This window comes from Mauremys mutica, chromosome 3 (genome assembly GCF_020497125.1).
Source record: "Mauremys mutica isolate MM-2020 ecotype Southern chromosome 3, ASM2049712v1, whole genome shotgun sequence".
Taxonomy (NCBI): Eukaryota; Metazoa; Chordata; order Testudines; family Geoemydidae; genus Mauremys; species Mauremys mutica.
Window position 1 is genome coordinate 130332252 of NC_059074.1, and position 26995 is coordinate 130359246.

Here is a 26995-nt window from a genome sequence, read left to right on the forward strand (position 1 = left end):
CCAACCCGGACCTCCATACAGTTTTCGTAACCGCGATATGGCCCTCAGGCCAAAAAGTTTGCCCACCCCTGGGCTAGTAGAAACAGAAAGTGATTCAGAACTCCCCCCTTCCCTTGCTTTCTAAAGTGTTAAACAAAACGAGCTCATTGACACTTCTGTTTTGGAGTTCCTGATCCCTGGTGCCACTCTCACCTCAAGCTGTGGTGAGTATGGTCCACCATGGGTGAAGGAAACGAGGAGGGTATTGCTCAGATGCATGAAACTATGAGTATGGGGCAATGTTGCTGAATACTGGCATGGTTTTCCACAGGCGGTGGTGGTGTTAGCTGGTATCTCATTCCTGAGAGTAACAAAGGCACAGAGAGCACAGCTGCTGCTGGTATCCCAAAGCCACCTGGGCCCGAAGCTGTTGCTAGCCTGTGTACTGCAGTGGTGCCTGCTGAAGTTATCACTGCCTGGCATGGGAAAGAGCCCTAATGTGGAGGAAGAAATAAGGCTGTCACCCTTAGAGGAGATGGATTGCAGGGTACCTTCATGGAAGTTTTCAGCAAGATCTCTCAGGAGGATTCAAGGGACATCCCTGTGTCCATAAACAAACTGTTCCGCATGTCTTCTCCCCACATCGCTAGAGGGGAATGAGAAGCAGATAGCACCACTACCACTCCTGGTTGTACTGCTTCCTCTTCTAGCACAAGTAAATTAATGAAAAGTCAAAACCTGTGTCATGCTAATTTGGGGGCGCCATCCCTGGAATGGGAAATTTATTTACACATTTATCTGAGGTTCCTTCCCCTGCATCGGGCTCAGCTGTGCTAAGTGGTGGGATGGGCTGGACTGCAGTGGAGTCAAAAACAGCTGGCTCACTACACAGAAGGTTTCCCCAGTCACCTGTCCCTCCTCCTTCTCTTCCTCATCTACCTCCCACTCCTTGCTGTTCACAGCAGGGGCCTGTGGCTCAAGCTCCTTGGAGGTATTCACGGTGGTGTGTGGGGGCCGTGGTGGGGTCTCTGCCAAGTATGGCATGCAGCTCGTTGTAAAAGCGGCAGGTCTGTGACTCAGCACCAGATTGGCTGTTGGCCTCCCACCCTTCTGGTACGCCTGCCACAGTTCCTTGGCTTTCACATGGCAGTGCTACTGGTGTCTGTCATAGCCCTTCTCTTGCATCCCCTGAGCATCTGCTCCTAGATGTCCACATTTCTATGGCTGATTCGGAACTGTGCTCGCACAGCCTCTTCTCCCCACAGGCCCAGGAGATCCAATATCTCCTGTCTGCTCCAGGCCGTGTAGTGCTCCTGTGACTCTGTAATGCTTACGTGAAGACATTCCTACGCCGATGGCAGAGCTTCTCCCGTTGGCACAGTTAATCCACCTCCATGATAGCCAGGAGTGTTGGCAGGAGAAGCCTTCTCGTTGCCATAATGCTGTCTACATGGGGGATTAGGTTGGTATAACTACGTTACTCAGGGATGTGGATCTTTCACACCCCTGAGTGACAGTTATACTGATATTGGTCTGTAGTGTAGACTCAGCTTCAGTGTCTCTATTCAGTCCCAGACGTGAAGAAGAGTTCTGTGTATGCTCAAAAGTCTGTCTCTCTCACCAACAGAAATTGGTCCAGGAAAAGATATTACCTCACCCACATTGTGTCTCTAATATCCTGGGACCAACATGGCTACAACACTATTCTATCTAGAATCATTTTTATGAGAAATCTGCCATTCCCACGCTTCAAAATATTTTGTGCCAGCAGAGGAGAAACAATCCATTGCTCAGCAAAAAAGAACCCCAGACAAGACAGTTGAATATAAATGTATTGGACAACTGAGATGCCTACTCCAATTTAAGAATAATAAATAATACCTTTATACTTATATAGTACCTTTCATGCAGATGTATCCCAAAGAGCTCTGGGATATTTAAAGTCATTTATAGAGGAGAAACAATGAATTATTGACCATGGTTAAGTGGATATTACTTCAGAAACTCAGTAGAGAAGAAACAGATACCTAGTTATGATGCTTTCTGTAACATAATTTACATTATAAATATTGAGTGCCAAGTACTACTGCATGGTCTGTGCAACTCAATGTAGAAACAATTATGGGAGGAAAATGAAAAGCAAACGTCTCCTCAGAACCTCAAGTGGGTAAATTTGAAAGTGTTCTGGTTTCAACAGCAGGTTTATGATGGCGAGTTAAGCTGTCGCAAAAACAATATTTTATTTTCCAGTTGTATATTTTGCAAAGGATCCTTATGGGAAGATGTGAAGCCTTCCTAGTTTTATTTGCTCTCAAGAGCAAATAACATAAACAAGCAAGATGTCACAGCATAATTCTGCTTCTCTAGCTATTCTTTTATTTCAGTGGATAAAAGGGACTTCATGGTTAAAAAAGTGCTTTTGTATATGATCTAATTCTGTGTGAGGGATGCTGGTCAGGCTAAGGCCAAAAATATGGGCTTTGTTAACCCAAATCATAAACACATATTTTAGAAGAAACATTTTCGTGACGTAACAACAGAAAGAATGGTCTACGCAGTGAATGAAGGGCAAAGTGTACACAGCATGGGACATATGACTTGAAGGGAACTCTTGGGTCATTACATCCAGTCCTCATTAGCACATAAGTGTTAAATAGTAAATTATATCTTAAAATTCTTCTGTTTTTATTAATCGAAGATGGGGTTAATAGCAGAGGGAAGGAAATACTTTTAAATGTGATTTTTAACCTAATTGTGTCCCTTTACAAATGGCATTTGAAACCTACAGCCAGCATTCACTAACAATAAAATTGTGAAACATAATTTAAAAGGTTAGCGGTAAAAGGCCTGCAGTGCAAAGGAAATGTCTCCATTTCCCATCTAACCTCATGTTTGTAAAACTAGTTCATTCCACTTACGTTACATTCAGTTTTGGTACAGTATTTCCGTAATGTGACAATACTGTGCACTTCTGAAGCTCTCAAAGCACTTTACAAACTTGTTTTTCCTCATGAGAATGTGCAATACCTCGGTAATAACATTTTGCTTCCGTTAATTCCCACTTTAGTTTGAACTGAATTCATGATAAAAATGGAAGAGATGTATTATATTATCCAATCCATCCTTCTGCCACTATAGGATTATCCCCTATGGTTTATTTTCTATTGTTTTGACCAATCCATTTTAAAATGCTTCAAGCAATGTGGCTAGGTTATTCCACAACTCAATAGGTCTTGAGGGCTTGAACCGGGAAGGAAAAAAATATAGTGGTACTTTCCTCAAACTCCACCCCTAAACCAAGCTCTGCCTACCTCAGATACTAAAATGGGACACCACTCAATAGATTGTGCAGATATTCAAAATAAGATCATTTGTGCTCTGTTGGGTCCCTCAGGGTTTTTGCTTCTCCTCAATGGAATTTTGATACTAGGCAGAGCCCAATTAAGGCTATACCGGCATACTATACCAGCAATCATGCGCTTCTACTGTGGATGCAGCTTGTATCAGCAAAACTGTGCTTTTGCTGGTATAGCGTACACTACACCCCTCCCAAGTGAAATAGGGTATTCCACAAAAAGTGTAGTTTTGCTGGTATAACTGAATGTAAAACTAGGGGCTTTTGACAGCAGCAGCTAAATTAGTCACAGATTACACCCCTTACCAACATAGCTAAGCTGGCAAAAGTTTGCAGCGTAGACCCTACCTACATTTTAGGCAAATGCTTTAGAGACTCTGCTCCCAGCATCATGCAATAACATCAAAATCTAAGAGCTTATTTAAAATGAAATTGTTTCTTGTCCCCAGGGTTGCAGAAAATGGCTTGAAAACAATTACATTGAGTTAATGATGTTTCTTTCCCTGAGTCTGCAGGCACCCAACAGCACCCTCTGAGCCAGAAAGGAAACTGCATAGCTCCACACTCACACCCAGAGCAGGCTAGGCCCCCACTTCTCTAAGGAGGTAGACAGTGGGTTAGTTGAGGAGGACCTAGCTATCCCATTAGACTCTACATGATTGGCTCTTGCTTCATAGGACTCACTAGATGCCCTCCTGTGCTCCAGTCCTCCCCTTTAACCCCCACAGGGCAATTTTTGGGGAAAAATGGTACTTTCCCAAGTGCCACTCATTCACGGCACCAAACTGAGTTGTCAATTGTGCAGATCTTCATAATTTGATTGTCCCCCTCCTTTCTGACATGCTTTGAACAGCGGTGAAATAGTCAGCAATGTTGAAAATTAAAGGCAAGGCATCTCAGTTACTATCTCACAGAGGTCAATGGAGCAGCTTAAACCTACCAGAGTGATTGTTTCAGGTTGCCTTCAGACCTGGCCAGACATCACTGCATCCTTTACATGCTATTCAAGTTGTAAAGGTTTCCATTGCAATCATGAGGGCTAGAGGGTTTCATTATTATTATTCCAGTGAAAGCTGAAATTCTGGAGAAGAGGTTGGCAACATTTAAAAAAAAAACACTGAGTTGCTGATCTGGTCCAGTTCTATCCCTGGGACTAGCGTTAATTAAAGAGTATGTCAAAAGAGCGCTGATGGGGTGACACAGAGGAGGGAGGCTGTAGATTGTACCTCGTAGCTCTGGAGGGAGAGGGGCAGGTCAGGCCAGGCTGCCAGCTGCACTTCGCTTTGGTCTCCTGGGTGCATTGATCCGGCTTTGAGCCCCAACCCCCTCCGCTCTCAAGCAGTAGCAACTGCTAGTGCCCCTGGCTGCCCCTTCAGGCTCAGGGGTTGCAGCCCCTGATGGGCAGCGGGGAGGCATCTGCCCGGGACCGTCTGTGCAAGGGTAGTCCCGCCTGTGACGGGGGAGGGGGATGCGCTGCTCCAGCCCGTACGGGGCCCAGCCCCCCAGAAGCCCCCCCGTCACAGCCCCAGCGGGAGGGCAGGCAGGACGGAGCCCCGGCCCCCGGCAGGCAGAGCGAGCGGGGCCCGAGGCAGGCGGCAGGCAGCAGGCAGCATCCCGCCCCCGCTCCACAGGGCTCCTTTGTGACGTAGCTGTGTGTGTGTGTGAGAGAGGGAGGGAGGGAAGGAGAGACGCTGCCTCCGCGATGATTGGCCAGGGCAGGGCAGGGGCGGGCGCAGAACGTCGCTTGTTTGGGTTTAAACGTTCCAGCGGGAGGGGTGGGCCTAGGCGCTGTTTGCGGGGGGAGGTAGCGGCGGCGGCGGCGGCGCCGAGGAGCGGGGTCTCTGGAGCGGGCTCCTGGGAGCGGCCGCGGCCCCGGCATGGTGCCCGCGCGGCCCCGCGTGAAGAGCGAGTACATGAAGCGCTTCAAGGAGCCCAAGTGGGAGTCGTGCGGCCCCTGCTACCGGGAGCTGCTGCGCTACCGCCTCAGCCGCCGCCTGCTGGAGCAGGCGCACCGGCCCTGGCTCTGGGACGGCTGGGAGCCCGGCAGCAGCGGCAGCAGCGCCGGCTCCCCCTCGCCCCCCAGCACCAGCCCCCCGGCCGCGCAGCAGCAGCAGGAGGAGGCGGCAGCGCCAGGCGCGCCCGGTCCCGGCGGCAGCAGCCGCGCTGGGGAGCCGGGAGCAGCGGGGAAGGCGAGCCCGGCGGAGCCCCTGCGCGCAGCGGGTAGGTAACAGGCGGGGCCGGGCCGTGACTGCCCGCGGGCAGGTGCTCCGTGGTATGGGGCCTGGATCCCAGGGTGGGAGGTCAAACCTGGCTGCTCCTGGGCGCGTCGGGCAGCCCCTGGGTTGCTGCTAGACTGTGCCGCTCCATCGGCCATAGCAGCCTCCAGGTTGCGGGTTTCTGATTAAAACCCCCCTCGCTATCCCCGCTCTGGGTGGTGCAAGGGGAAGGCGCTTCCTGCCTTCCCCTGCTCCTGGCCTGACACATGTAAAACACGGGCCTTCCTGCTGCCCGGGGGTGGGGGAGAGGAGAATCTGCTACACTGTCCCCTCTGCGTCTCTCTTGGGGGGGCTCCAGCCCTGGGGGTCCCCGCTGTCGCTCACAGCTTTGCGCAGCAGGAGGATCATGTGATTCTTGATAGCTTGCCTGATGCCCACAAGGCATCACTGAAACCGATGAGGATCCGGGTCCCTTGCCACCCAGAGCAACAAGCGTTTTCAGTGCCCCACGCAAAGGTGCAGGAGCAAACAAAAACCGAGCAACCCCAACCCTCCTGTGAATTTGTGCCCATGAATGTGATGATTTGATTCCCAGAGCAGCTGCCCTGTGAAGGTCTTGTTAATTTCACTCTTCTTAAAGCTGTTTCTGGCTGGGGCCTGCTGGGAGGACTGCATGTAGGCTCAGACAGAGAAGGCTGCTTTGGTTATGCTCCTTTCCCTTTGGAAGGCTTTTTTCTGACCCATGTTTTTCCTTGTAAGGTTTAAATTCTGCAGGAACTGACTATGTAGGTCTCCTCACTTGACATGACAGCTTTCCTGCTTGCAGAGGGTGATACACAAATAGGTTTTTTTAGCCCCTTGGCTCAAGCAATTTCTGTTTATTTGCAGCCTAGTAACTTCTTGTTTGCTTGGAAGCTGAAAGTCTAGCAGTGACCCCTCCTTTCATAATTCAATACCCTTTCATAAGATTTCACCCTGGATTTCATAATAACCTTTACCTAAAGGAGGCTAACCACAGAGCACTCTGTACCAATTTTCCACACCTTCTTGCTGGCTTTTCCAGTTGCTTCTGAGTTCAATGGAAGGTCCTGGCCCCATTATAATTCTTAAGGAGCTTGGACCAAGTTACCTCCGTGCCTGCCACTTGGTTCCCAACCCTCCTGCAAGACCCCTGTGTTCATCAACTGGACAAACCCAGAGTGAGGCCACTGGTAGCTGGAGACACAGTATTTTAGGTGCTAGTCCATTACTGTGGAACAGTTTGCCAAAGATCATCTTGTATTCTAATCTTCCCATCTTCAGAGCTTAGTGCAGAATGCAGTGTTGAAGTTTATTCATGATAACAGAAGTCGTGATTTGGGATGGAATGGGCAAGTGCAAGTATACATGACTCTACCCTAGGCTCTAGTCCACTTAAGTCCTTTATTTTTCATTTTACTTTATTCTTAGTGCCTAGATACTACTGTGATGTATTTAGAAAACTCCAAAAACTGGAAATGTGGAGAGATTTTATAAAGTTAGGTATTTTTCTTTGAAATATAGAGTAACTATTTTGGTTTGTGAAAACAATGAGGCTTGGTGTTATGTGGCACTGTAAATAATTGTCTTAAAAAAACCTGTTTTTTCCTTTGAGTCATATCTCTAATGAAGTATAGACAATCCTTGAGTCTAGTTTATCCTAGCAATAAGAAAACTACTAAAAACAACAACATAGGATGTTAAATTGCACTGTTTCATACATTTGTAGCCCAGGGAATTATATAATTCCAGGTTAAGTGAATGTCTGGCATGTTTCATAAACACAATAACCTTGGAAACTGAAGCTCTCTGTGTACCATATGGGCAGCACCTGTGCACATCTTCCTGCTCTGCCCTGCCGATGTCTTGCATACCCCGGAGAGGCTACTTCTAGGGCAAGTGCAGCTGATTCTCATGCTCATTCATTCCTTATCTGTCAAGACTGCAACACCCGTGCTAGTTGTGATAACTTGCTATGTGGACCGTTGCCCATTATCAATTCTTGTTACCCAGCATTGTGTAGTAACTACTTTCGGTTATCCCTGAACTGTGCTGTATTATAGTCAGTCACACAAGTGCTAAGTGTGATTCGGGCAGACACCATAGGCCCTAATCCTTGGGAGTTTCTGAGCACTTGAATCTCCCATTGCAGTGAATGGGTACCTGGCACCTGCAATACCTTAAGGTCAGACTCTGACACATCTACAGTATACTAACATGTAAAGTAAGTAAAAATGTGAAACTCAAAATGGGGGATGTAATGTACAAAAATTTAATGATAAGCAGTCATACCATGTATATAGATTTATTAGGGCATCTATACTGTTAAGTGCTTTGTGAAGTGAAACACTTTAACCACTGAAGTTCTACGTATTCCTTTAACACCTCTTTTCTTGCAGCACTTTTTGTAAAATGAAGGTGGTATTGAAATACTAGGTACATTGACTGTAAATCACGAATTGTCATGACCCAGGCTAGTGGAAACTGTAACTGTAGCATTTGTGGAGCATGTTTAAAGAAACAAATTGTGGCAGTATTTCTCATCCTGACTCACAGCTACTTATGTAAATTGTTGCTATGGTATCAGTGTATCTTTATAATTACATAAGCAGGTTCTGTGGCAAAAAGCAGCAGCAAGGAAGGCTACATGCCAGTTACTGGAGTTTTGAGAACATTGTATCGTTAGAGTATGTTTACGCAGCACACCACTGATGGTGGTATGTGCTGTTGTGAAATCAGGCTGTGTTGACACTGCCGTGTGTACCTATACATGGCAGTGAAAGGCTCTGGTAGAGGGGAGCTGCTGGAGACTTTCCTTGTGGCAGGGATGCTACTAGAGCCTTTTCCCACAGCAGGGGAGTGACAGAATATTACACTGCTAAAAATGGCAGTGTAGACAGAGAAGGCACTGGTTGGCTATGTAGAGAGCCGTGTAGGGTATGTACTGAGAATATTCAGGCATGTCTTTACTTCAGCATCTACACTGCTATTTATACCTGTGTTGGGGGCAAGAGGGGCATGTAGTGTCGTTGTTTGTAAGGAGTCTACAGTGTAGACCCTTAAATTCAAGCCAGGAAGCTACAACTTCTGACATCGGTCTCTATAGAAGGTATTCCATGAAGTTATTTATATAGCTACACTGGGTAGCAAATTGATAGACTGGAGGCTGTATCTCTGGTCATTCCTCACAGATGGATTTCAGGTGATCTTGATAGACAGCTGCTCATCTTCATTGGGAGCCCTCTTGTACAGGACCCTATAGAGATCAATCCTCCCTCCCTCCCCCCCTTATCCCTAGTGGATATCAAGAGCTGCTATGGGTTCAAGTGCCGACAGTATGTTTACATGGTTATACGTATCCTTCTCCAACTGGATCAGGATTTACTGTTGCTCACTGTCCTAATGTGTAGCAGAAATAGGTACTTGGATGGAGACAGTTGGTTCACATTTCAACCTGTGTAATATAGCAGTGATTCTGGTGAGCAGGGGAAACAGCAGAAACTATGCCTGGCTCCCTCTGTAGCCTCTCAGTCATAGAAAATAGCACAGTACAGCATCTCCATAACAGACTCCTACACAAGGATCCATTCTAGGTCCTCTCCTTATCAACATGTATACTTATGACCTGCCAATAAGTACATGTGGGTGACTATGTACACGATATCCAAGGGTCCCTTACCCAGGACATGAATGCTTTAGCTATTTACACTAAGGGAATCTAAGATGGTGGCAACAACTTTCCATCACCAGACCCCAATCAGCCCCTTCCAATCTGTGTTGAGGATTGTTCATTCCCTTTTCAGCCAGTTGTCACTCATTAGGAGTCAATAGGACCATAGTCTAACATACCATTCCCATCTAGAACACTTAAAGAAAAGATCTCCTCCTGCACTGCCTTGATCCAGAGCTAGCAGGAACCTCCTGGGGAGCGGAGGCAAATGTTCTACAATAAGATAATTACTGCTGCCAAAACATCCATCAGTATCTCTCAGATGCTCTGCCCAATTCCCAAAACAGGAGAGAATGTGAGCTGGAGAAGGCCTTCCTCCTAGCTGATGACTCTGGATGCTAGGAGCATGCAGACTCAAACAGCTTGTCTGGATGCATTGGCAGGCTCCAGTCAAGTTCCACAGGATGGGCAGAAATGTTCTCCCACAATACATGATGAACCAAGCCCTAAAGTGTTCATAGCTACCCTGGGTGCTGAGAAACCTGGAATATGCCCCAGAAACCTCAGTGTCTGACTCTGGTGTAACTCTGGCTTGCATAGTGCAATGTAGCGCCGAAGTTGGCATACACCTTGTTAATTTAGAGCTGCATGCAGCCCCACATTAACATCTAATTTATGTTTTGGGGAGCTATATGAGCCAACATTTTGATGAGCTGCCATCACCTTAAAACTGCATAGAGGGCTTTTGACTGGTGAAACCAACCTGTCACACACACAGCTGACATGGTTCCAATAGGTACAAATAAGCAACACACACTTCCCCCAAGATCTGCCTGCTTCTGGGGGGGAAAAAAACACCTATGGTTCCTGCTGACTTGTCATGACTCACTGCACAACATCCATTTGTGGCAACTGTTCATGCACTCATGAGCCTTAGCAAGAAAGTCTGAAACATAACTTTTCAAATGAATCATAGAATAGAATATCAGGGTTGGTAGGGACCTCAGGAGGTCATCTAGTCCAATCCCCTGCTCAAAGCAGGACCAATCCCCAACTGGTCCTCTAAAGGATTGAACTCACACCCCTGGGTTTAGCAGGCCAATGCTAAATGAGATTGTAGTGTCTCTGCATAATTGCAGAATAAGGTTTTTTGGTTCTGTTTTTTTCCTTTTTGTAAAGGAAAAGTCCCTCTCCTCTGGTCATACTGTGAACGGTTATGCTAGGTATAATATACAGTAGTTCAGAACTCCTATTGGTCACTCTGTTCAAACCCTCCCCCCATTTCATTCTTTGCTTAATGCCTATAATTTTCAAAGCACAAGGAGAGGAAAATTTATGAAGAGGTTGTATCTACACTTTCCAGCCACTTCTCTTGAAAAATTTCATTACAATTAGAAGTGCTGTGTGGGTAGCTAAATATCAGCATTTTCTTTACTTAGCTCTTCCAAGCTTTGTGACTGACATCCACCCACACACTGCAGTTATCTGATAGGGCCTTACCAGGAGATGTGCTTGTTTATCATGCAGTATACAGTTCTTTTTTTTGTTTAAGACCCAAGACTGCAACTTTATTCATTAGGTTATTTTTGTACTAAAAATCTTGTGCTTTTTTTTTTCAATATGGCTATTGAGATTTGTGCATTCCTCATGGCTAGCACTTCTTGTTCGAATTTAGGAATATTTCACTGCTGCAGTGACATTTATGGGTACTACTGCTTCTTCCTTCCTTGGTCTTTTGTATAGCAGTCTTTCCCAAAGAAATAAGTCCTATTTAGATTTCAGTGCTGGATGGCTAGTGCACGTTTTAAGGCTTATCGCAATAGAAAGTTGTCACACAGGTTCATTTGGAAGGGAACCACTTAACACGAGTTGTGGAGTGCCAAATAAAGATCCCATCCACATGGCCTTTGTCAATTAACTTGAAAACTGTTTCTTTCCTTAACATGGTCTGCATCCACTTTACAAGTTCTATAGAATCATAGAAATGTGGGGCTGGAAGGGATTTCAGTAATTCAGTCCAGCTCCTTGTGCTGAGGCAGGATCAAGTATACCTAGACTATTTCTGACAGATGTTTGTCTAACCTGTTCTTTAAAAACTCCAATGACTGGGATTCCACAACCTCTTTTGAAGACTATTCTAGTGTTTAACTTCCCTTCTAGTTATAACTATTTTCCTAATATCTAACCTAAATCTCCCTTGCTGCAGATTAAGCCCATTACTTCTTGGCCTATCTTCAATGGACATGGAGAACAACCAATCAACAGTTGTTAGCATATTTGAAGACTTAGGTCCGCATTCAGTTGTCTTCTCTCCAGACTAAATATGTCCAGGTTTTAAACATTTCCTCATAGAGCAGGTTTTTCTAAAGCCTTTATCACTTTTGCTAATAGCCTCTGAGCGCTCTCTCCAATTTTTCCATACCTATTTTAGTGTGGCCCCCCAGAATTGTACACAGCACTCCAGCACCAAGCAGGACATCTACCTCCCACGTCTTGCATACAACACTCCTGTTAGTACATCCCAGAATATTAACCTTCTTAGCAACTGCATCACACTGACTCACTCAGATACAGGTTAGGTGGTAGTATTGCTGAAAAGTTATTCCCCATATTAAAAAAAAAACTGTCATAAACAGGGTTCTGGTGTGGAGGTGCTGATAGCACTGCAAAGGTCACTGATGGATATAGATTGGCATCTCAATTTTCATCCTCCTTAAAGAATCCCTTGTTGCCTCTTACACATATGGATGTGTCAACACGAGGACTTGTCCTGGTTTTATTAAATGTAATTTTTACTGACGCACGTTCCTGTGCGGATAAGGCCTGTGCTGGAGAATTATTCAAATGCTATATAGCTGTAGCGTGGCCAATCCAGAGTCAAGTGGCTTAAAGAGGTGTTGGTCTGATGATAGTGCTGTGCTGGAGAAGAGGCAGGGAAGAATGACTGCTGTTGACTGTGGAATTGCTCTCTACAGACTCTTCATCCTGTACTTGATGTGTGTGGAGGATATTCTTTCTTTCACCACTACTTTCTTGTAGCCTTCCATGCTCCCCTTTTGTTTGTGAAGCTTTGCAGGCAAGTGTATTACTGAATCTGTTTCTTTTTGTAATGTTCTTAAACTTCCCCCTCTCCTGTTGACGTCCATAGTCCACTAGCTACTCCAACCTTGAGCTAGATGAATTTCCCCCATTCCATATGGCGTTTAAAGGTGCTAAGAATTAGGAATAATGTGACACCATATCAGTTTGCATATACTATCCCACTTCCCAAGCAGTTCATCTCTATTGGCTACATAGTTTGTGTTCTCAGTTTCTGCAGTGGGCAGATGTCATCTTTGAACAAGCTGGCAAGCTGTGGCGACAACCTATGGCCAAAACCACCAAACCTAAAAATAATTTTGACTATTTCCTCTTACATGACTATCTTTTCCTGTGCTACCTAAGTACCCAAACTGTGCTAGAGTTTACATGCTCAGTGAAATCTTAAGCTTGCTTGTGCAAGTTGGGTCCAATAAGAGCTCTGTCTAAAGTATGGGTATCTCTTTACCTTCAACCATACACATTTTAAATCAACAAACCGAAACACTCCATTAAATGTTCCACTCTTAATTTTTTTATTGGCTTGCTCTCACCTCCTGATTGTGAGTAGGTCTCTATGTGCATCGTGTTGGCATCTGGAGAAAGGGAGCAGAAGGTGAGCTCTCAGTCTGCTCTACAAGGCAAACCTGGCATGAGTTAATGAGTCTTGGGGTGGGGGATGCATGTGGTGCTGCCCACCAGGTGCCATTGTGGGGTTTAAAACTGGATGCTTGGGAGTAGGGAGTTAGCCTTGCATTTGAGCATAGAGACCACTAACAGGATGTACTTTGATTTACACTGTGATCGCTGTGTTCATAACAGAAAGATGGCTTTTATTTAAAGTAGAACTTGCAGAATAGTCTATTCTGAGGTCCTTCCATAATCTTCTCTTGTGCCCTGATATTTTTGTCATTAACTCTTGTAAAGCCATTTGGATTTTACTGTAAATTTCAAAGAAAAAATTCCCTTATGCATATTTGTTACATGTTACTGGTCTAGATGGGCAAAACATAACTCAGGGCAGGGAGATCTCTCGCACGCACACATGCAAAAAAGATTTTATTTATATGTATTTTCTGGTATAGAAACTGACTTGTTGTTTTACAAGAAAGAGGGAAGCCTGGCATTTGAGTAAACTTTCTCTGTACTGAGAGCCAGGGGTCTGTGTCATAGACAGAACCTTGAAAGGCCCTTCTTGAATGCATGTGGAACACTCCTTGGAACAGTGCTGAACAGGCTGGGGAAAAATCCTCGTGTTGACTCAGGACAAGTAGAAATGCAGTTTAGTAAAGTGTCACTTTCCCTTCCCACTGTGCATGGTTAACAGGTGGTGCTGCAGGCAGGCTGACTAACATCAGGGACAACAGCAATGAGTTGCTAGTCTGAGTGTGGAAGGGGGATGTCTGGAAAGGCTGAGAGGAAGTGGAGCACAACAAACAGCTGTGGAGTATGGAAGAGCGATGCAAGCACTAGAGCAGAGCTGCCAGTTAGAGTGGAGTATGATGGAGAGTAGCTGATGTCAAAAGCGATGTCTTGGGAGCAGTGCACACAGTTGAGCATGCTGGATGCTGGGGCTGTGTTTGAATGTTAGTGATATGATGGAGGCAGGGGAGCAGGAGCATAGGCTTTCTAACTAAGCTCAGGTAATCTGAAGGCAAGCAATAGTCTAACTTTTTCTTGCAAAGGCAGCGTGTGAAATAAAACTTGATTTTTAGGAGCAAGATGGCTTCTCCAACACTGCAGTCCTGCAGTGCTAGACAGTTGAATTTGCTGGCTGTTCTTTCACTTGCATATTAAGTACACTAGTGTAAAACAACTTACTTAAAAGAACATCAGCAAAAAGAGAACAAACCCTCAAATACCTGTTTAAAAATCTATATATTATGTGTGTTGGCTTTTGGTGTTTTGAAAGGAATCTGCAGAGAGCAGTATTAAAGGCTCTGGGCCAAGCATGGCACAGTGTGTTAAGTGGGACACTTAGACATAAGGCTATTTTGGGGAGCATGTTTTCCCATGAAAATATCATCAGGATACAGTTGGCAAAAGTGTGTGTGTAATCAGGAAGCACGAAAGCTTTCACACGAGGAAGCCTAAATTCAAAGACCCTTTTGTAAGGGTAGGCACTCCTACAGGGTGACATCATATTTCACATACTCTACCAGGCACACTGAAGATAATGACCGAGTTTAAATGCCATATGTCAACATATTTGTTGGCTATGTGGAAAAAGTTGCAAGAAGACGATGGCCCCTCATGGTACTCAGTCTGTCTATTCTAGCAAGTGCTGCTAGGTGACTTTGGTCACACCCTTATATTGAGTGCACTTGTTTTAAGTATTTGATACTCGATGTCCAAAACTACAGAATGACTAGCATGCTCCATATACCAGTCTGACACTAACGAGGGGAAGATGTTTTGTATAAATGACTTAATGGGGGTGTATCTGCAGTCATGCAACCGGGGGCTGTTCCTCTTCTCTATCTTTCAATACAACTTTAGGAAGAGAATTTTTTTAACTGTCATTCAGGCACGTATATGTATGTGGTCTTTGTTGCTAAATGTTTTAAAGCTGAACTGATTTCTTATTTTTCCGTTAGAGAAAGAAACAGAGGGAGACGACCAAGAAAAAGTTGCAGAACAGACATTAGTGAAAGAAACTGACAAATCAACCAGCCGTACAGGACAACAACCAAGTCGAAGTGCCTTGTCCAATCGGAACGATCAAAGATCAGCTAAAAGTCCTCAAAGGACAGATGCAGCAAAGGAGCATAAACATCCATTTGCTTTATATGGCTGGGGAGAAAAACGTACAGATACAGGGAGCCAGAAAACTCACAACGTCTGTGCTTCTGCTTCAGTGCATGAAGTAAGCAAACATTCAAATATAAATATAAAATTGTTTTTTTACAGTTTAGTCTCCCCCCCACATCTATAGGGAAAAGAATAATACTGATTATTTATAAATAAAATTCACTATCCTCTTATTAACCCCCTTAACCTGCATCCAGGACTTTTGGGGCACTAATGTCTTGAAAAGTTTTCCTAGCTTAGTCCTGCTATGCTATTTTGTCACTCTGTATTAGTCAGAAGGAATGACACTTTGGGAGGAGTGGACTAGGAGGCATTAGGTTTGAAATACCTAAATTCTCTAGAGCTCCAGGCCTGAATCCTGCAGGACTCACTTGGCCTTAACTTTTCCAAGTTTAGGAAAATTGAGTTCCATGTAGTGTGTGTGCTTTCACTTAAACAGTAATTGTCCTCTGCCCTATGCACACAAAGCTCAGGCTTACACAGCAAAAGTCAGCCACTTCCTAAAAATTGTTGGGTGCCCACTTTGACACCCTGCAGGCCTGATTTTCATGTAGTGCTAAGTACCTGCCCTCTGAAACTCAGGCTGTTGAGATGACAAACTGGACATCTAAAAACATAGGCACCCAAATTAACCGATCACTTTTGGAAAATCTTGCCATAAGAACATCAGAATTGCTCTAATAGATGCCTTTCATTTCATTGGCTTTCACCTTTTGCCCCAGTGTATAAATGCATACGCTCTTTATATAAATTTTCAATTCGAACTCAAAGGTTGAAGTCATACCAGTGGTTTGAGTGCATGGTACCTTTCAAGAATGTTAGAATTTAAAAAAACTCCAGGAAATTCAGTTAAGGTTGCGCTCCTCTTCAAACGAGGAATGCAACCTACCTTAATTCTACCCTGAAGAAAATCAAATTCACAATCAAGCCTTTATTTCAGTGATGACCGCAAGAACTAAAATGCCTTGGTCTCAACTGTAGTGGTTGTGCCACTTTGTCATATACTACATAATTTATAAACTTCTTTCTAGTCAAATAGTATAGTGAATGCACATCCCTCCTCTCCCCTCCCCTCTTCATTAAGGGCCTGCTCCTGTGAGATGCTGAAGATTGGGTCCTGTTATGCCAATTATCTGACTGTCATTGGACATGGTTATGTCATTAAAGAGCTTGGGTGGGGATTTTGGGGTAGGGAGAGCAACTGCTTATGAAGAATCAAAATCTCCTGTCTGAAGACTCCAAATGAACTTTGACCAATACTTTGGTCCCATCGCTAATTTTTCAAGCACACCGATTACTTCTGTAGCTTCAACTGTAAGAAAACCAGTGACTAAGTTTATAGCTGGTTTTGGTTGGATCTAAGAATACTGCTTTAGTTCTCACACAACTGAGTCTGTCTACATAGCTCCCTAGTGTAGACACAGCCTATGCTGACAAGAGTTTTTCTGCTGGTGTAGGAACACCCCCACCCAAATGATAGCTATGCCAACAAACACTCCTGTCAGTACAGCTGTGTCTATACCAGGGCTTTTGTCTGCCTAGCTGGTCAATCAGGGGTGTGGTTTTTTCACACCCCTGATATAGATGTGCAGATAGAAGTTTTAAATGTAGACTAAGGCCATGTCCCCTCATTTCTAAACTGCCAATTGCTTTCAAAAGGTTCTAGACTAAATGACCCCTTGGTGCAGCCTCTGATTAATGCATAGTTCTTTGTCTTATTTCAGCGCTACTGGGAAAAAAGTGGATGAAATAAATGTACCCCCAGGGTCTGAACTCCATGAAAGAAAGTCTATCAGAAGTGGGCAGTTAGCAGCAAGTGTCCCAAAGCAGGCAGACAGGTAGACGAGCTCAAGCCTAGAAATGACATAAGTGGTTCAGCTATCGATGAGTGAATTCCTTTGTGTCTATCCCTTGGAAGCTGAGTAACATTATGAAGTTGTAAATGTTGAGCCTGATAGTGTTGGTGGCTAGTAAAATGTTATGTCTGAATAACAACTCATTACTCCAAAAGGGTGAAAGTTCTGACTGTTGTAACGCACTATCTTACAGAATGGCTGACCTTGACCTTGTTTGGGCCTGAGCCCTTCATTCCTTGTTCACCCAAAACTCCTGCTCAAGTCAACAGTTGTTTTTGATGCACAAGGACTAGGTCTTGTCATTGGAATATGTCAAGGCCTGATGTCCCATGACAGTGGACCAAGGGTATGGTTATGCCTGTGGGACCCATTCTTTCCAAGCTCTCATGCAAATGTCCACACTGCATTGCTATGTGAGTCTCACAAGCATGCCGATGCATCCCCACTGCACTACACAGACCAGAGTTACACGAGTCAATATTGAGGTTTCTGGGGCATATTCCAGTTTTCTCAGCACCCTGGGTAGCTATGGACGCTCTAGAGCTTAGTTCATCATGTATTGTGGGAGAACACTTCTGCCCATCCTGTGGAACTTGACTGGAGCCTGCCAATGTATCCAGGCAAGCCGTTTGAGTCCGCACGCTCCTAGCATCCAGAGTCATCAATCACTGGAGGAAGACCTTCTCCAGCTCACATTCTCTCCTGTTTTGGGAATTGGGCAGAGCATCTGAGATACTGATGGCTGTTTTGGCAGCAGTAATTATCCTATTGACAATATCTCTTGGCAGGGGGTCACAGACATGGCAGCTGCAATCTGACTGAAGCTGCTCATGCCTATTGTCATAGTTGCAGGTTCCCCATATGTAGGCTGATCCTTCTGGAGCAGGACCAGAAGCATGGATTGGTGGGATCACATCATGCAGGCCTGGGATGACTAGCATTGGTTCCAGAACTCTTTTAATGAAGAAGCAGATATTTCTGAATGCTTATGATCAAACATCTGCAAGTGGGTAGTGGTTTGTGCAGCTGCATAATTGCTGTACATATAGGGCCTTTATGTGCAGAGTGACTGTTTCCTCATCCCTCAGTCATGTTGCCTTTTAATTAGGTGTAACTATTGGCCACTTAGGTCTGCTGGGATATGGTATCACTTTGTTCTTGAATACATGTGTTCCAGAAGCATTATTCCAGCAGGTTTTTTGGGATGCGGGGAAGGATATGACCAATGCCACTGAAAATAGGTGCAAACGTATATTGCATAGCAGCCTGCATGAGCCCCCCAAATCAACTCTTTGGAAGTCCACATAGTAATCGTTCTTAATACAGAAAAAGACTTGCTTGTTTTTTCCCCTCTATAGCATGTTCCTTAGTCTATCCTGTAGAATGTAGAACCTTATTAGGCTAATCTTGGGCTAAGCATGGATGCTGGCCAAATTATGGAGATGCTGGTTGTGAGTCTGTAGTTAAGGTTGAGTTCTGTCTTCCTCTTACACTGAGATTCTAGCTTTGCTTTATGAAAAATGCAGTATATCCTCTCTGCACCTAGAGCACTTAAAGTACACCATGACATTCTTTTAAAATGGACAAGCAAATCACTTACTTTTAAAACTCAAGCTAACGGTGTGTCCTAAGAAAGTTTTGCTGTAGTCTTTCCTCTTTCCTGAATGATGATGATAGGAATGGAATAACACTCAACTTTCCATATAGTTAAAGCGTTTGGAGATCTTGTGCATAATTACATTTGAAAAAATTAGGCTGTAATTAAGATACATTAATTATGTATCTAATTTGTGATTCTACAGGGTCAGTTCAACAGCTCAGGGGACTCTGAAGTGGGGCTGTTCACACTGGCTGCAATTCAAGCCAACCATCAGCCTTGCTCTACGGCTTACTTGCATGCAACCATTCTATTGACTGCTTAGTATGAGGGAGACTTGACACATCCTCCTTCAAGGTTCTCCAACTGCCTGCTAGCTTGGGTGTCAGTGCTTGAAAGGTTCCCTATGGCACTGAGCACTGTTGGGATAATTGAGGAAGGAGTGCAGGCCCAGATGTTGGGACTTGGGGGCTGGCTTCCATTTCTTTTACTTACTTTTTTGGTCTCCAAACACTGCTCTTTAAACCAATGTCAGTTGAAAACTAATCAATTTTGTGTAAGTACAGTATGGTTTGAATGTTAAGGACTGCTGTGGCGTACCAGTGAATCTGTCCTTAAGTTAAAATAAAAATAAGCTTGTTAATTCATTTTCAAATCAATAGAAATCTTATGATTGCATTCTTTTGGGTTTTGGTGTTCATGTAAATTTTTTAACTTTTAAAAACCAAAAATTCCAAGAGGAAGGAAAAATTACAGTTGAGTACATCTCTAACTTAATTCCATTTTAAGGGTAACATAAATTAGAGGGATGTTGTAATTTTTAAAATTCACAGTTAGGGTTACACTTGACAGATTCAAACATGTTAAGGTATAGAAATGCAAACTCAAGACTCCCAAGCAACTTCAACTCTACCTTGGAGTGAAATCATGAAGGGAGGAAAAACAGTGGGGGCAGAAATACCAAATGTTTGTAAAGTTCAATTTCATCTAATCTGAGACCACAAACACTAAAATGCCTCCCTTTTGTGATTAGTGGCACCAACATGTATACCCCAGGGTGTTCTAAAATCTCTTCGGAATCCTATAGTCATGTGGAATCAATTGTTCCCTTTGACTGGGGGAGTGAAGGTCGAGGGTCAATTTTTAAATAACCTTTGTTTTCTTGAATAAAAATTAAACTTCTTACTCTTTCCAGAAAATTGACTGTAATTCTAAATTCTTGATAGATTCATGAATCTGCACTACGAGCCAAGAACAGAAGGCAAGTGGAGAAAAGGAAATTGTCTCAAAAGCGAGTGCGCTCTGCAGATGTGGATCGGACCTGGAGAGTAAAGCCTTCCCCGCCAGATAATCCCTGGATGACTGAGTACATGAGATGCTACTCAGCAAGAGCTCGGTGAATCAAAAGTTGCTTGGACATCTTTCTAAATTAAAAAATATTTATATTAAATCAGGACATTGGTGCAAACTACTTATGCAAGGTTTTTATAGGAGGTTTCCAGCAGTCTGTTATAATCGTTTGTATTTTGGCTACCTACCTCATCAGTAGAGTGTAGAGCTGGAGCCATAACATTTGAAGATGTTTTTAAATGTAGTTCCTTAAATTTTTAAATATTTCTCCTTTTCTGAAGTCTTTAAGAGGCATTTCAATGGACCTTTTGAGACGATAATTTCAAAATACTGAAAGTCTAAACTTTTACAAAATCTTTTTTAGAATTGGTTCATTTCACAAACTTTCAACTGCCCCCTTTTAATAATAATTAAAAAAAAAAGGGGGGGGGCTTAACTCAAATCATGTGATCATGGTGGTGTTGGAAACCTTTCCTAGGGTGTGGTGTATGTGCCATTGCATTATTTAAAATTCTTGATTCAACACCTTCAAAATACCATGTAGATTACAATATTCAACCTGGAAGCCAGTGGCTCTGGTACACAATCTGAGACACAATGAATACTGGCCTAATGAAGGCAGCTAAGTGTTGTCTGCTATATATTGGAGACTTTTTAAAAAAACAACTTGGTAATATTTCTCTAAACTTTCAGTAATTAGTGAATCATGCAGATATTCTTCAATTGAGTTTCATTGCTGTTTTAAAATGTCAGTGGAATAGATTAATATGATCCAGTTGTGGCAATTTATTTTCCAAGTGAGAAGTCCACAGGATTAATTTGCGATTACTGTGACTATTACACCAAATGACTTATGTAGACAATCATTATCTGATGGCTGTTGGTCAATAGACAGTTGCTTGTTGTACCGCTCTTGACCTGACAACATCATACTGAGCTAGTAAAAACACCCATTTTGTGCTTAATCATTTTGATACCAGCCTCTCAATGAAGACTGTATATATTTCAAAATGTACTTTGACCAGACACCAGCTGATTAATTAGTGAAGTCTTGTTTATTTTTAATGTTTGTAGTTGGAGAGTGAGGAGAGTGTATTTCACTGGTATGCATTCCATTTGGTTTAGTATGGTTAATAATACTTAGAGGTTTTAAATTTGTAAAACAATTTTGATAAACCCTTGCAAACGAAGTTTTCATGGCCATATCTGCCCTGGAGGCATGTTCATAACTCTCTGCCAAGGGGAAAGAAAATAAACCCCTTAGTAACTGGAGACTAATGAAATCTGTGGCTATTTTCACTTGGTTGGCTGTTTTTTGTACAACGTAGGACTGCCAGTAATTGATGTTGGATCCTCAATTTGTTTCTTTACTCAGTTGTTCTAAATGGAATTTGTTTAGTTTTGTAGTAAATGTGAGCTTAAACAGATCCTTGCAGTAGCTGTGCGCTTTTTGAGATCTCTTTGAAGTGCGGTGGTGGTAATGTAATAGTTCTGAGGTTCATTCTTTTACAGGCTGCTTTGGGATCACTGACATCTTTTGACATAGCTTGATCACACTTAACATTTCAGACTCTTCTAAACAAAACTTTTAAAATCTATTATGAGAAATGTTATGCCCCTATTATTGGAAGTGTAGTAACAGTGTGTTTAATGCATTTGACCAATCTGCTTAACTTCACTGTAGTGAAATGCAGAAAATAAAGTAACAGCAATAAGTAAACTAGAATCCAAAAATCTAAGGTTAGTAGTAATAAAAGGAGTTGGTGTGACTCAATCTAGAATAGTCTGGCTTTCCTCAATGAAAGTCTGGCTGAAACTAGCCAAATTGAATGAGCAAGCATGGCTTTCATATTTAAGTTTCAAGAGAGATTGTTAGGTTAAATAATATTTTGAAAGTTGTATGTCACTGAGGCCAGAGATGATTAAAACTGACTTATAAAATACAGAAGGATTTAATAAGTCAAAGACATGGCCTCATTTTCTGGCTTTAAAAACTTATCACTTACAATACAATTACAAAAAAAAATTCAAAACATCCAGTAGGTTTTATGCAACTTTCTACAAGCCTAGTCTTCTAAAACTAGTCACTAGAGTTTTTTTAATAGACAGACCATTTGCTTTTCAGAACTAATTTCTGTCTACAGTTGAAAATATTCTGTAAATTTATTTGTGGCTAGTAACAGTGACTAAAATATGCTTCTTAGTAGATCTCTCTTCCTCCAGATCAGTACCCAGTATTGAGGACATCCTAGTCCATTGCATGTCAACTTTTTTTTTTAACTTAACTGAGATCTTTCCACTATCTGGGGCCTAGTTTACTTTCCCTCAAGATGCATCTGCTGTAAACATGGTCCAGTTCCAAATGTCCTTCTGTTCTCAGGGTTAGTTTGTCTCCCCTAGACAGCAGCACAGAAGCTCCACTAGCCGTATGTTAGCAACTATATTGGATAAACAGAAGTGGTGCCTGTTTCACTGACTTCACTAAAAACTGCTTTTACTCAGAACATTGGGTGCTTCTCTGGCTTTGCTGGAATATTTTGAAGTACCTAATATTTAGTCTCTGTTCCATACTTTCAGTGCAGATATCAAATCAGCCAAACTACTGCCCTGGTCTTCTAGTATTTAAAGATTCAGTAGGTTGTTTAAATATCCTATATATGGCTTATGCCCTACCTAAGCTACAGCATCAGTTTCTCTGACAACTTTTTTTAAGGGGTTGTTCTGTTTTCACCCTCTGGCTAAGTTAGTTTTGACAGGAACAGCTGTTGACTAACTTGCTAAAAGGCAGTAGTGTCACAAAATCAGGTCATATGTTTGTCAGTTGGAAGGTTCTGCAGTACCAGGCTGTGGCTAAAAACAGCATTGAATTATGTGCATGGACTGACTTTTTTGGTAACTCAGGTAAAGCCTGAGTTGCAAGGCACGTTTTTTCTGAAGACTTTTTTTTAATTGGGAAAGCTGCTGATCTGTCTGACTCTTCAAGATAACCATTTGAAAATAAACACATCAGTCACAACGCTTGGGGCCATATTTTTAAAGGGTCCTAATCTTGACCACTTGGAGTTGGCCATCAATTGTGGGTGCAAATTGTAGCGTTGACATCTAAGAGCTTCTCTACACTTGTGGCAGTGTGTAGAGTATGTGTAGCTTCATGTTGCGATGACAGGCAGGCTGCATCCACACTCACTGATGTGTAGCAAGACATGGTAACGAAAGGCTTTGATGGGGGGAGGCTCTAGCAGCAAGAAGTTGCCAGAGCCTTTCACTGGGCTGGGGAAAGGCTCTGGAACAGGGAGCTGCCTAGAGCCTTTCCCACTGCTGGAGCCCTTCACAGCAGCAGGGAGATAGCAGGACACTACACTGTTTAAAAACCATAGGGTAGAGGTGGGAGGCTGGGTTGGGCCTGTAGAGAGACATGTAGGGTACTTTAATTGCCTAAGTTGTGCTTTGCTGTCTGCGCTGCTATTCATACCTGTGCTAGCAGTGTCTGCTCTACTTGCCACCATAAGTGTAGACTTAACCTAACTTGTGGCCGTGGCTGATCAAAGTCCCAAAGACAGTTTCTTAAAGCAGGGGTTTTGCAGCTCAACTGCTTTTAAACTAAACTTGATGATGTGATATTGGAGCAGAGTCTTGATGAAAAGCAAGAAACTCCTATTAAATACCTATAATGGTTTAGCTAGCTACAGCTACTTTGCTTTAGAGGTGGATTCGCTGAAGCAGACTGCCTCTTTGACAATGAGTCTAGGTAGATGTTTAAGTTTAAATGTCACAACCCTTTCAGTTTAGAGGAGACAGAAGCTTATCTTGCACTGAGTTGATTTTAAAGAAAAAGTAAATCTACCAGCTTAATGAACCCTCGTTTTAAAGACAAGGCTTGTTTTATACTTAGCAAAAAATACTATGAACTATTTACCAAAGTCTTCACTAAAACTCTGAAGGGTGTCCCTTCATTCACTAGATACTTAACAGCATTCTACATTAAGTGAAATCTACCAAGTTTCACTAATATAATGCTGCAGTTTGTCAACTTCACAAGTTCTATGAAGACTAGTTTGGTGTACTTTATGTACAGTGTTGCAATGAAAGCTGTAAAAGAATGCCTTTGTACAATAGAGTAGCATGCTTGTGTTCAATCATGCTGTCACATCTTTCTTGCATCATGTAATTATCTAAATTTCAGTGTAACAAATATCCATTTAAGATGCTGAAAGGGATATTGTCTATAGAGCCAAATTTGGCTTATGATGAAGTCTTGTATTCCTAGTAACTTGTTTTGATCCACTTTAATTGAGGCAGCAGATGTACACCACCCAATTTTTCATTCTGGGGAAAAGTACATCAGTCTTTAAATTTTTAATGTAATGCACTGGCATTAAATTCTTTGAGTTGGACATATGGTTATAGTGACCAAAAGTTGTTAATCTGAGGATCTATGTGCAATGAGTTGTTGGTTTCAGTCCATTCCTAGATTACTCACAGCAAAGCCATAATGAAGCCTGACTCTCAACTCTACAGTTGACTCCTCTAAAAACAGGGGTAGAAGCAGAGGAAGCTGCCTGATGCTGTTTTGTTAGCTTTTGTGAGCACTGAATTCACTTTAAGAACTATGGGGAAAATACCATCTAAGCTTGAAGCAATATGTGACTTTTTTAGAATGTTTTTAAACAGTATTTTGTTTTTAGAGCTTCTGTATTTGTATTTAACATTATGTAGGGTAAACTTGTACATGTGAATAAAATTGAGTGACTTAACTGGCTTAGCCTCTGACTTAAACAGTAGTACAGACAGAAGGTGGGGGTATAGCTTTGTGAATGTAACCACCTCTTCACTAACCAAGTACCTATTGACTTTGCAGGCCTTAAAGTAAAAAGCCACTACATGGCTATGTAAAAATTTCAACCCTATCTAGCCATCACCCTGTACTCCCTGAGACACTACATTAGGAATAGGTACTAGTATGGAAAAATTGGTGCTTTTCCATCTTCTACTGGCCACTTTCCAGTATTCTTTTGGAGAACTCATAATCTACCTTTTTCCCCTCCTCCTTGCTATTGTTCCCACAGTAATTAATGTAGTGTAATATGATCCCTAATACCATTTCCTCTTCTGCTTAACAGAGGACAACATTGGCTTCATTGCACTGTACTGTTAAGTGCAGATGGGGGGTCCCTCTGACAAGGGCAAGAAGGAATTCCATCAGTTCTTTTGCCTAGGTAATTAGTTCAACTGGCTCCCATAGCTGTTGATGCAAAGTGGCATTGAGAGCTCCAGAAGTGAAAGGATGCACTAACCTACCCAGCCTTAATGCAGTGGTGTGCTTACTCAGGCCTGATGCTGCTACCCTCATGCTGAGAAGGGCCACTCCACAAGTAGTCAGGGATGTGCTTATCTGTAATAGTTTGTAGCAGAATCAGGGTCACAGATCTGTAACTTCTTGGAAAGTGACAAAGTTTATGCAGGTGTCACACTAAAGTTCTGGCAACCTGGGGAATTGCAAAATCAAAGGAAAGGCTAGAGGAAGTGTTCCAAGAGCTTAGCAAGCAACTTCTTTTCTAGACCTAGCTGGAAACTACATTAGATAAATAAGATGACCAAATGCCAACAATGAGTATCTAATGTTCCCCAGGGTTGTGAGCTACCTGCCTTAATGTGTACCACTGTGCATGAGCTCCTGGAAACATCAGCTTCTGGCAGTACAAGCACTACCTCTGAGGCCTCTGTAGGCCTTGCTATAACATACATCAACCCACAGGCCTTTTCAGCATTCCCGGTAGTGTCCAGCCCCTTAGACACTGAACATTCATGGGAAGACTTCTTGCCCTGAGGATATTCTTACTTCACATACTCCTAAAACTTGCTTTCTTAAGCAAGTGTTGAGTCTACTTATGGAAATGTTACTAATAACTTGGCCATCTTAGGGTGCAAAGGGAGAATAGAGGATCCTACTGTCTACTACCATTTGCACTAGTGTAGGGGTCCTTCATCTCAGGTGCACCAATGCTACATAAAGCAAGGGTGGAATATCTGGTAGCAGTGTCTTTGGGAGTGAGTCGCTTATCCCCCTGCCTCAGCAAAAGATTTGCGTGTGCTTAACTGGGTAGATCAGCTCCCTACCACCACCCTTTGCATAGCCCAAAGAGTGTTGGGGGAGGCTGCCTTTACTTTATCTTGCAGGTTAACAGATGTACCTTAGTCCCCTTTGACACATCCCTTTCTAGCATTCACTGAATACTGCCAGTAAATACCCAATATCCTGTCCCCAAAGAAACTGTATACACCCAGCCTGTCAGTCAATTCAGGATCAGCACTTACCTAACATTGTTTTTTGCTACAATGTTTATTATCAATGATCAAGATTTAAGAGAGGCTAATGGAAACAAGTTACACAGAAAACATGATTCCTGAAGACTACACTTGGACTATCTACCTAAAGCAGCTTTTCTCATCCCAAATGTCCTACATAACATTTCCAAGCAAGGCTCTTTTGGATTCCATTTTCATGAAGATGAACAGTCATCTTCCCCCACAGGACAAATGGGCATCTTTTTGCCCTTCCCTTAAATTCCTCAAAGTTCATGGTCTGCCCTCAGAGATTGACCTTCTCTGGTATCTTGACTTTGTATGTAAATAGGGTTTCCATTGTGCTGGCTTACAATTCTTAATTCACAAATGACCTGAGACAGGTGCCACAACCCATACAGCAACCCTGCCTTGATTCAGAAGACTTAGAGGCAATGTCTGCACTAGCAAGCTTACACCAGTACAGCTACAGCTGTGCTGCTGTAAGACTGCTCATGTAGCGACACTATGTTGCTGGGAGAGAGCTCTCCAGTCAACATAAAACCACCTAAACAAACTGAGTTAAACCAGCTGTGCACTGTAATAGAGGTACAAGAAATAAGATGACTTACTACAGAACACTTATACTCTTCAGAAAACATTCTTTATTCAAGAGTAGATACAAGCATCAAACAATGGTGTAGTGCAGCAACACACTGAAGGTAGAAGAGAGGGTTTTATAAAATACTTAAACCTTCACAAACTTTAATCTAAAACCTCCAT

General features: G+C 43.0%; 1 protein-coding gene across 2 annotated transcripts; it reads left to right on the forward strand.

The window, feature by feature from the left end:
- The first annotated feature begins 5136 nt into the window (after positions 1–5136).
- On the forward strand, positions 5137–25004 carry LOC123367492 (centriole, cilia and spindle associated protein). Of its 2 annotated transcripts, XR_006578498.1 has the most exons (4): positions 5137–5554; positions 14914–15182; positions 16852–16965; positions 19807–19937. XR_006578498.1 is itself a non-coding variant. In XM_045011773.1 (3 exons), exons 1-3 carry the CDS (start codon positions 5212–5214, stop codon positions 19978–19980), a joined length of 786 nt encoding a protein of 261 aa, XP_044867708.1. In that variant the 5' UTR covers positions 5137–5211; the 3' UTR covers positions 19981–25004. The 2 variants fall into 2 exon arrangements, 1 of the variants encoding a protein (XP_044867708.1); XM_045011773.1 differs by lacking the exon at positions 16852–16965 and having other exon boundaries at positions 19807–25004.
- The last annotated feature ends 1991 nt before the right edge of the window (positions 25005–26995 follow it).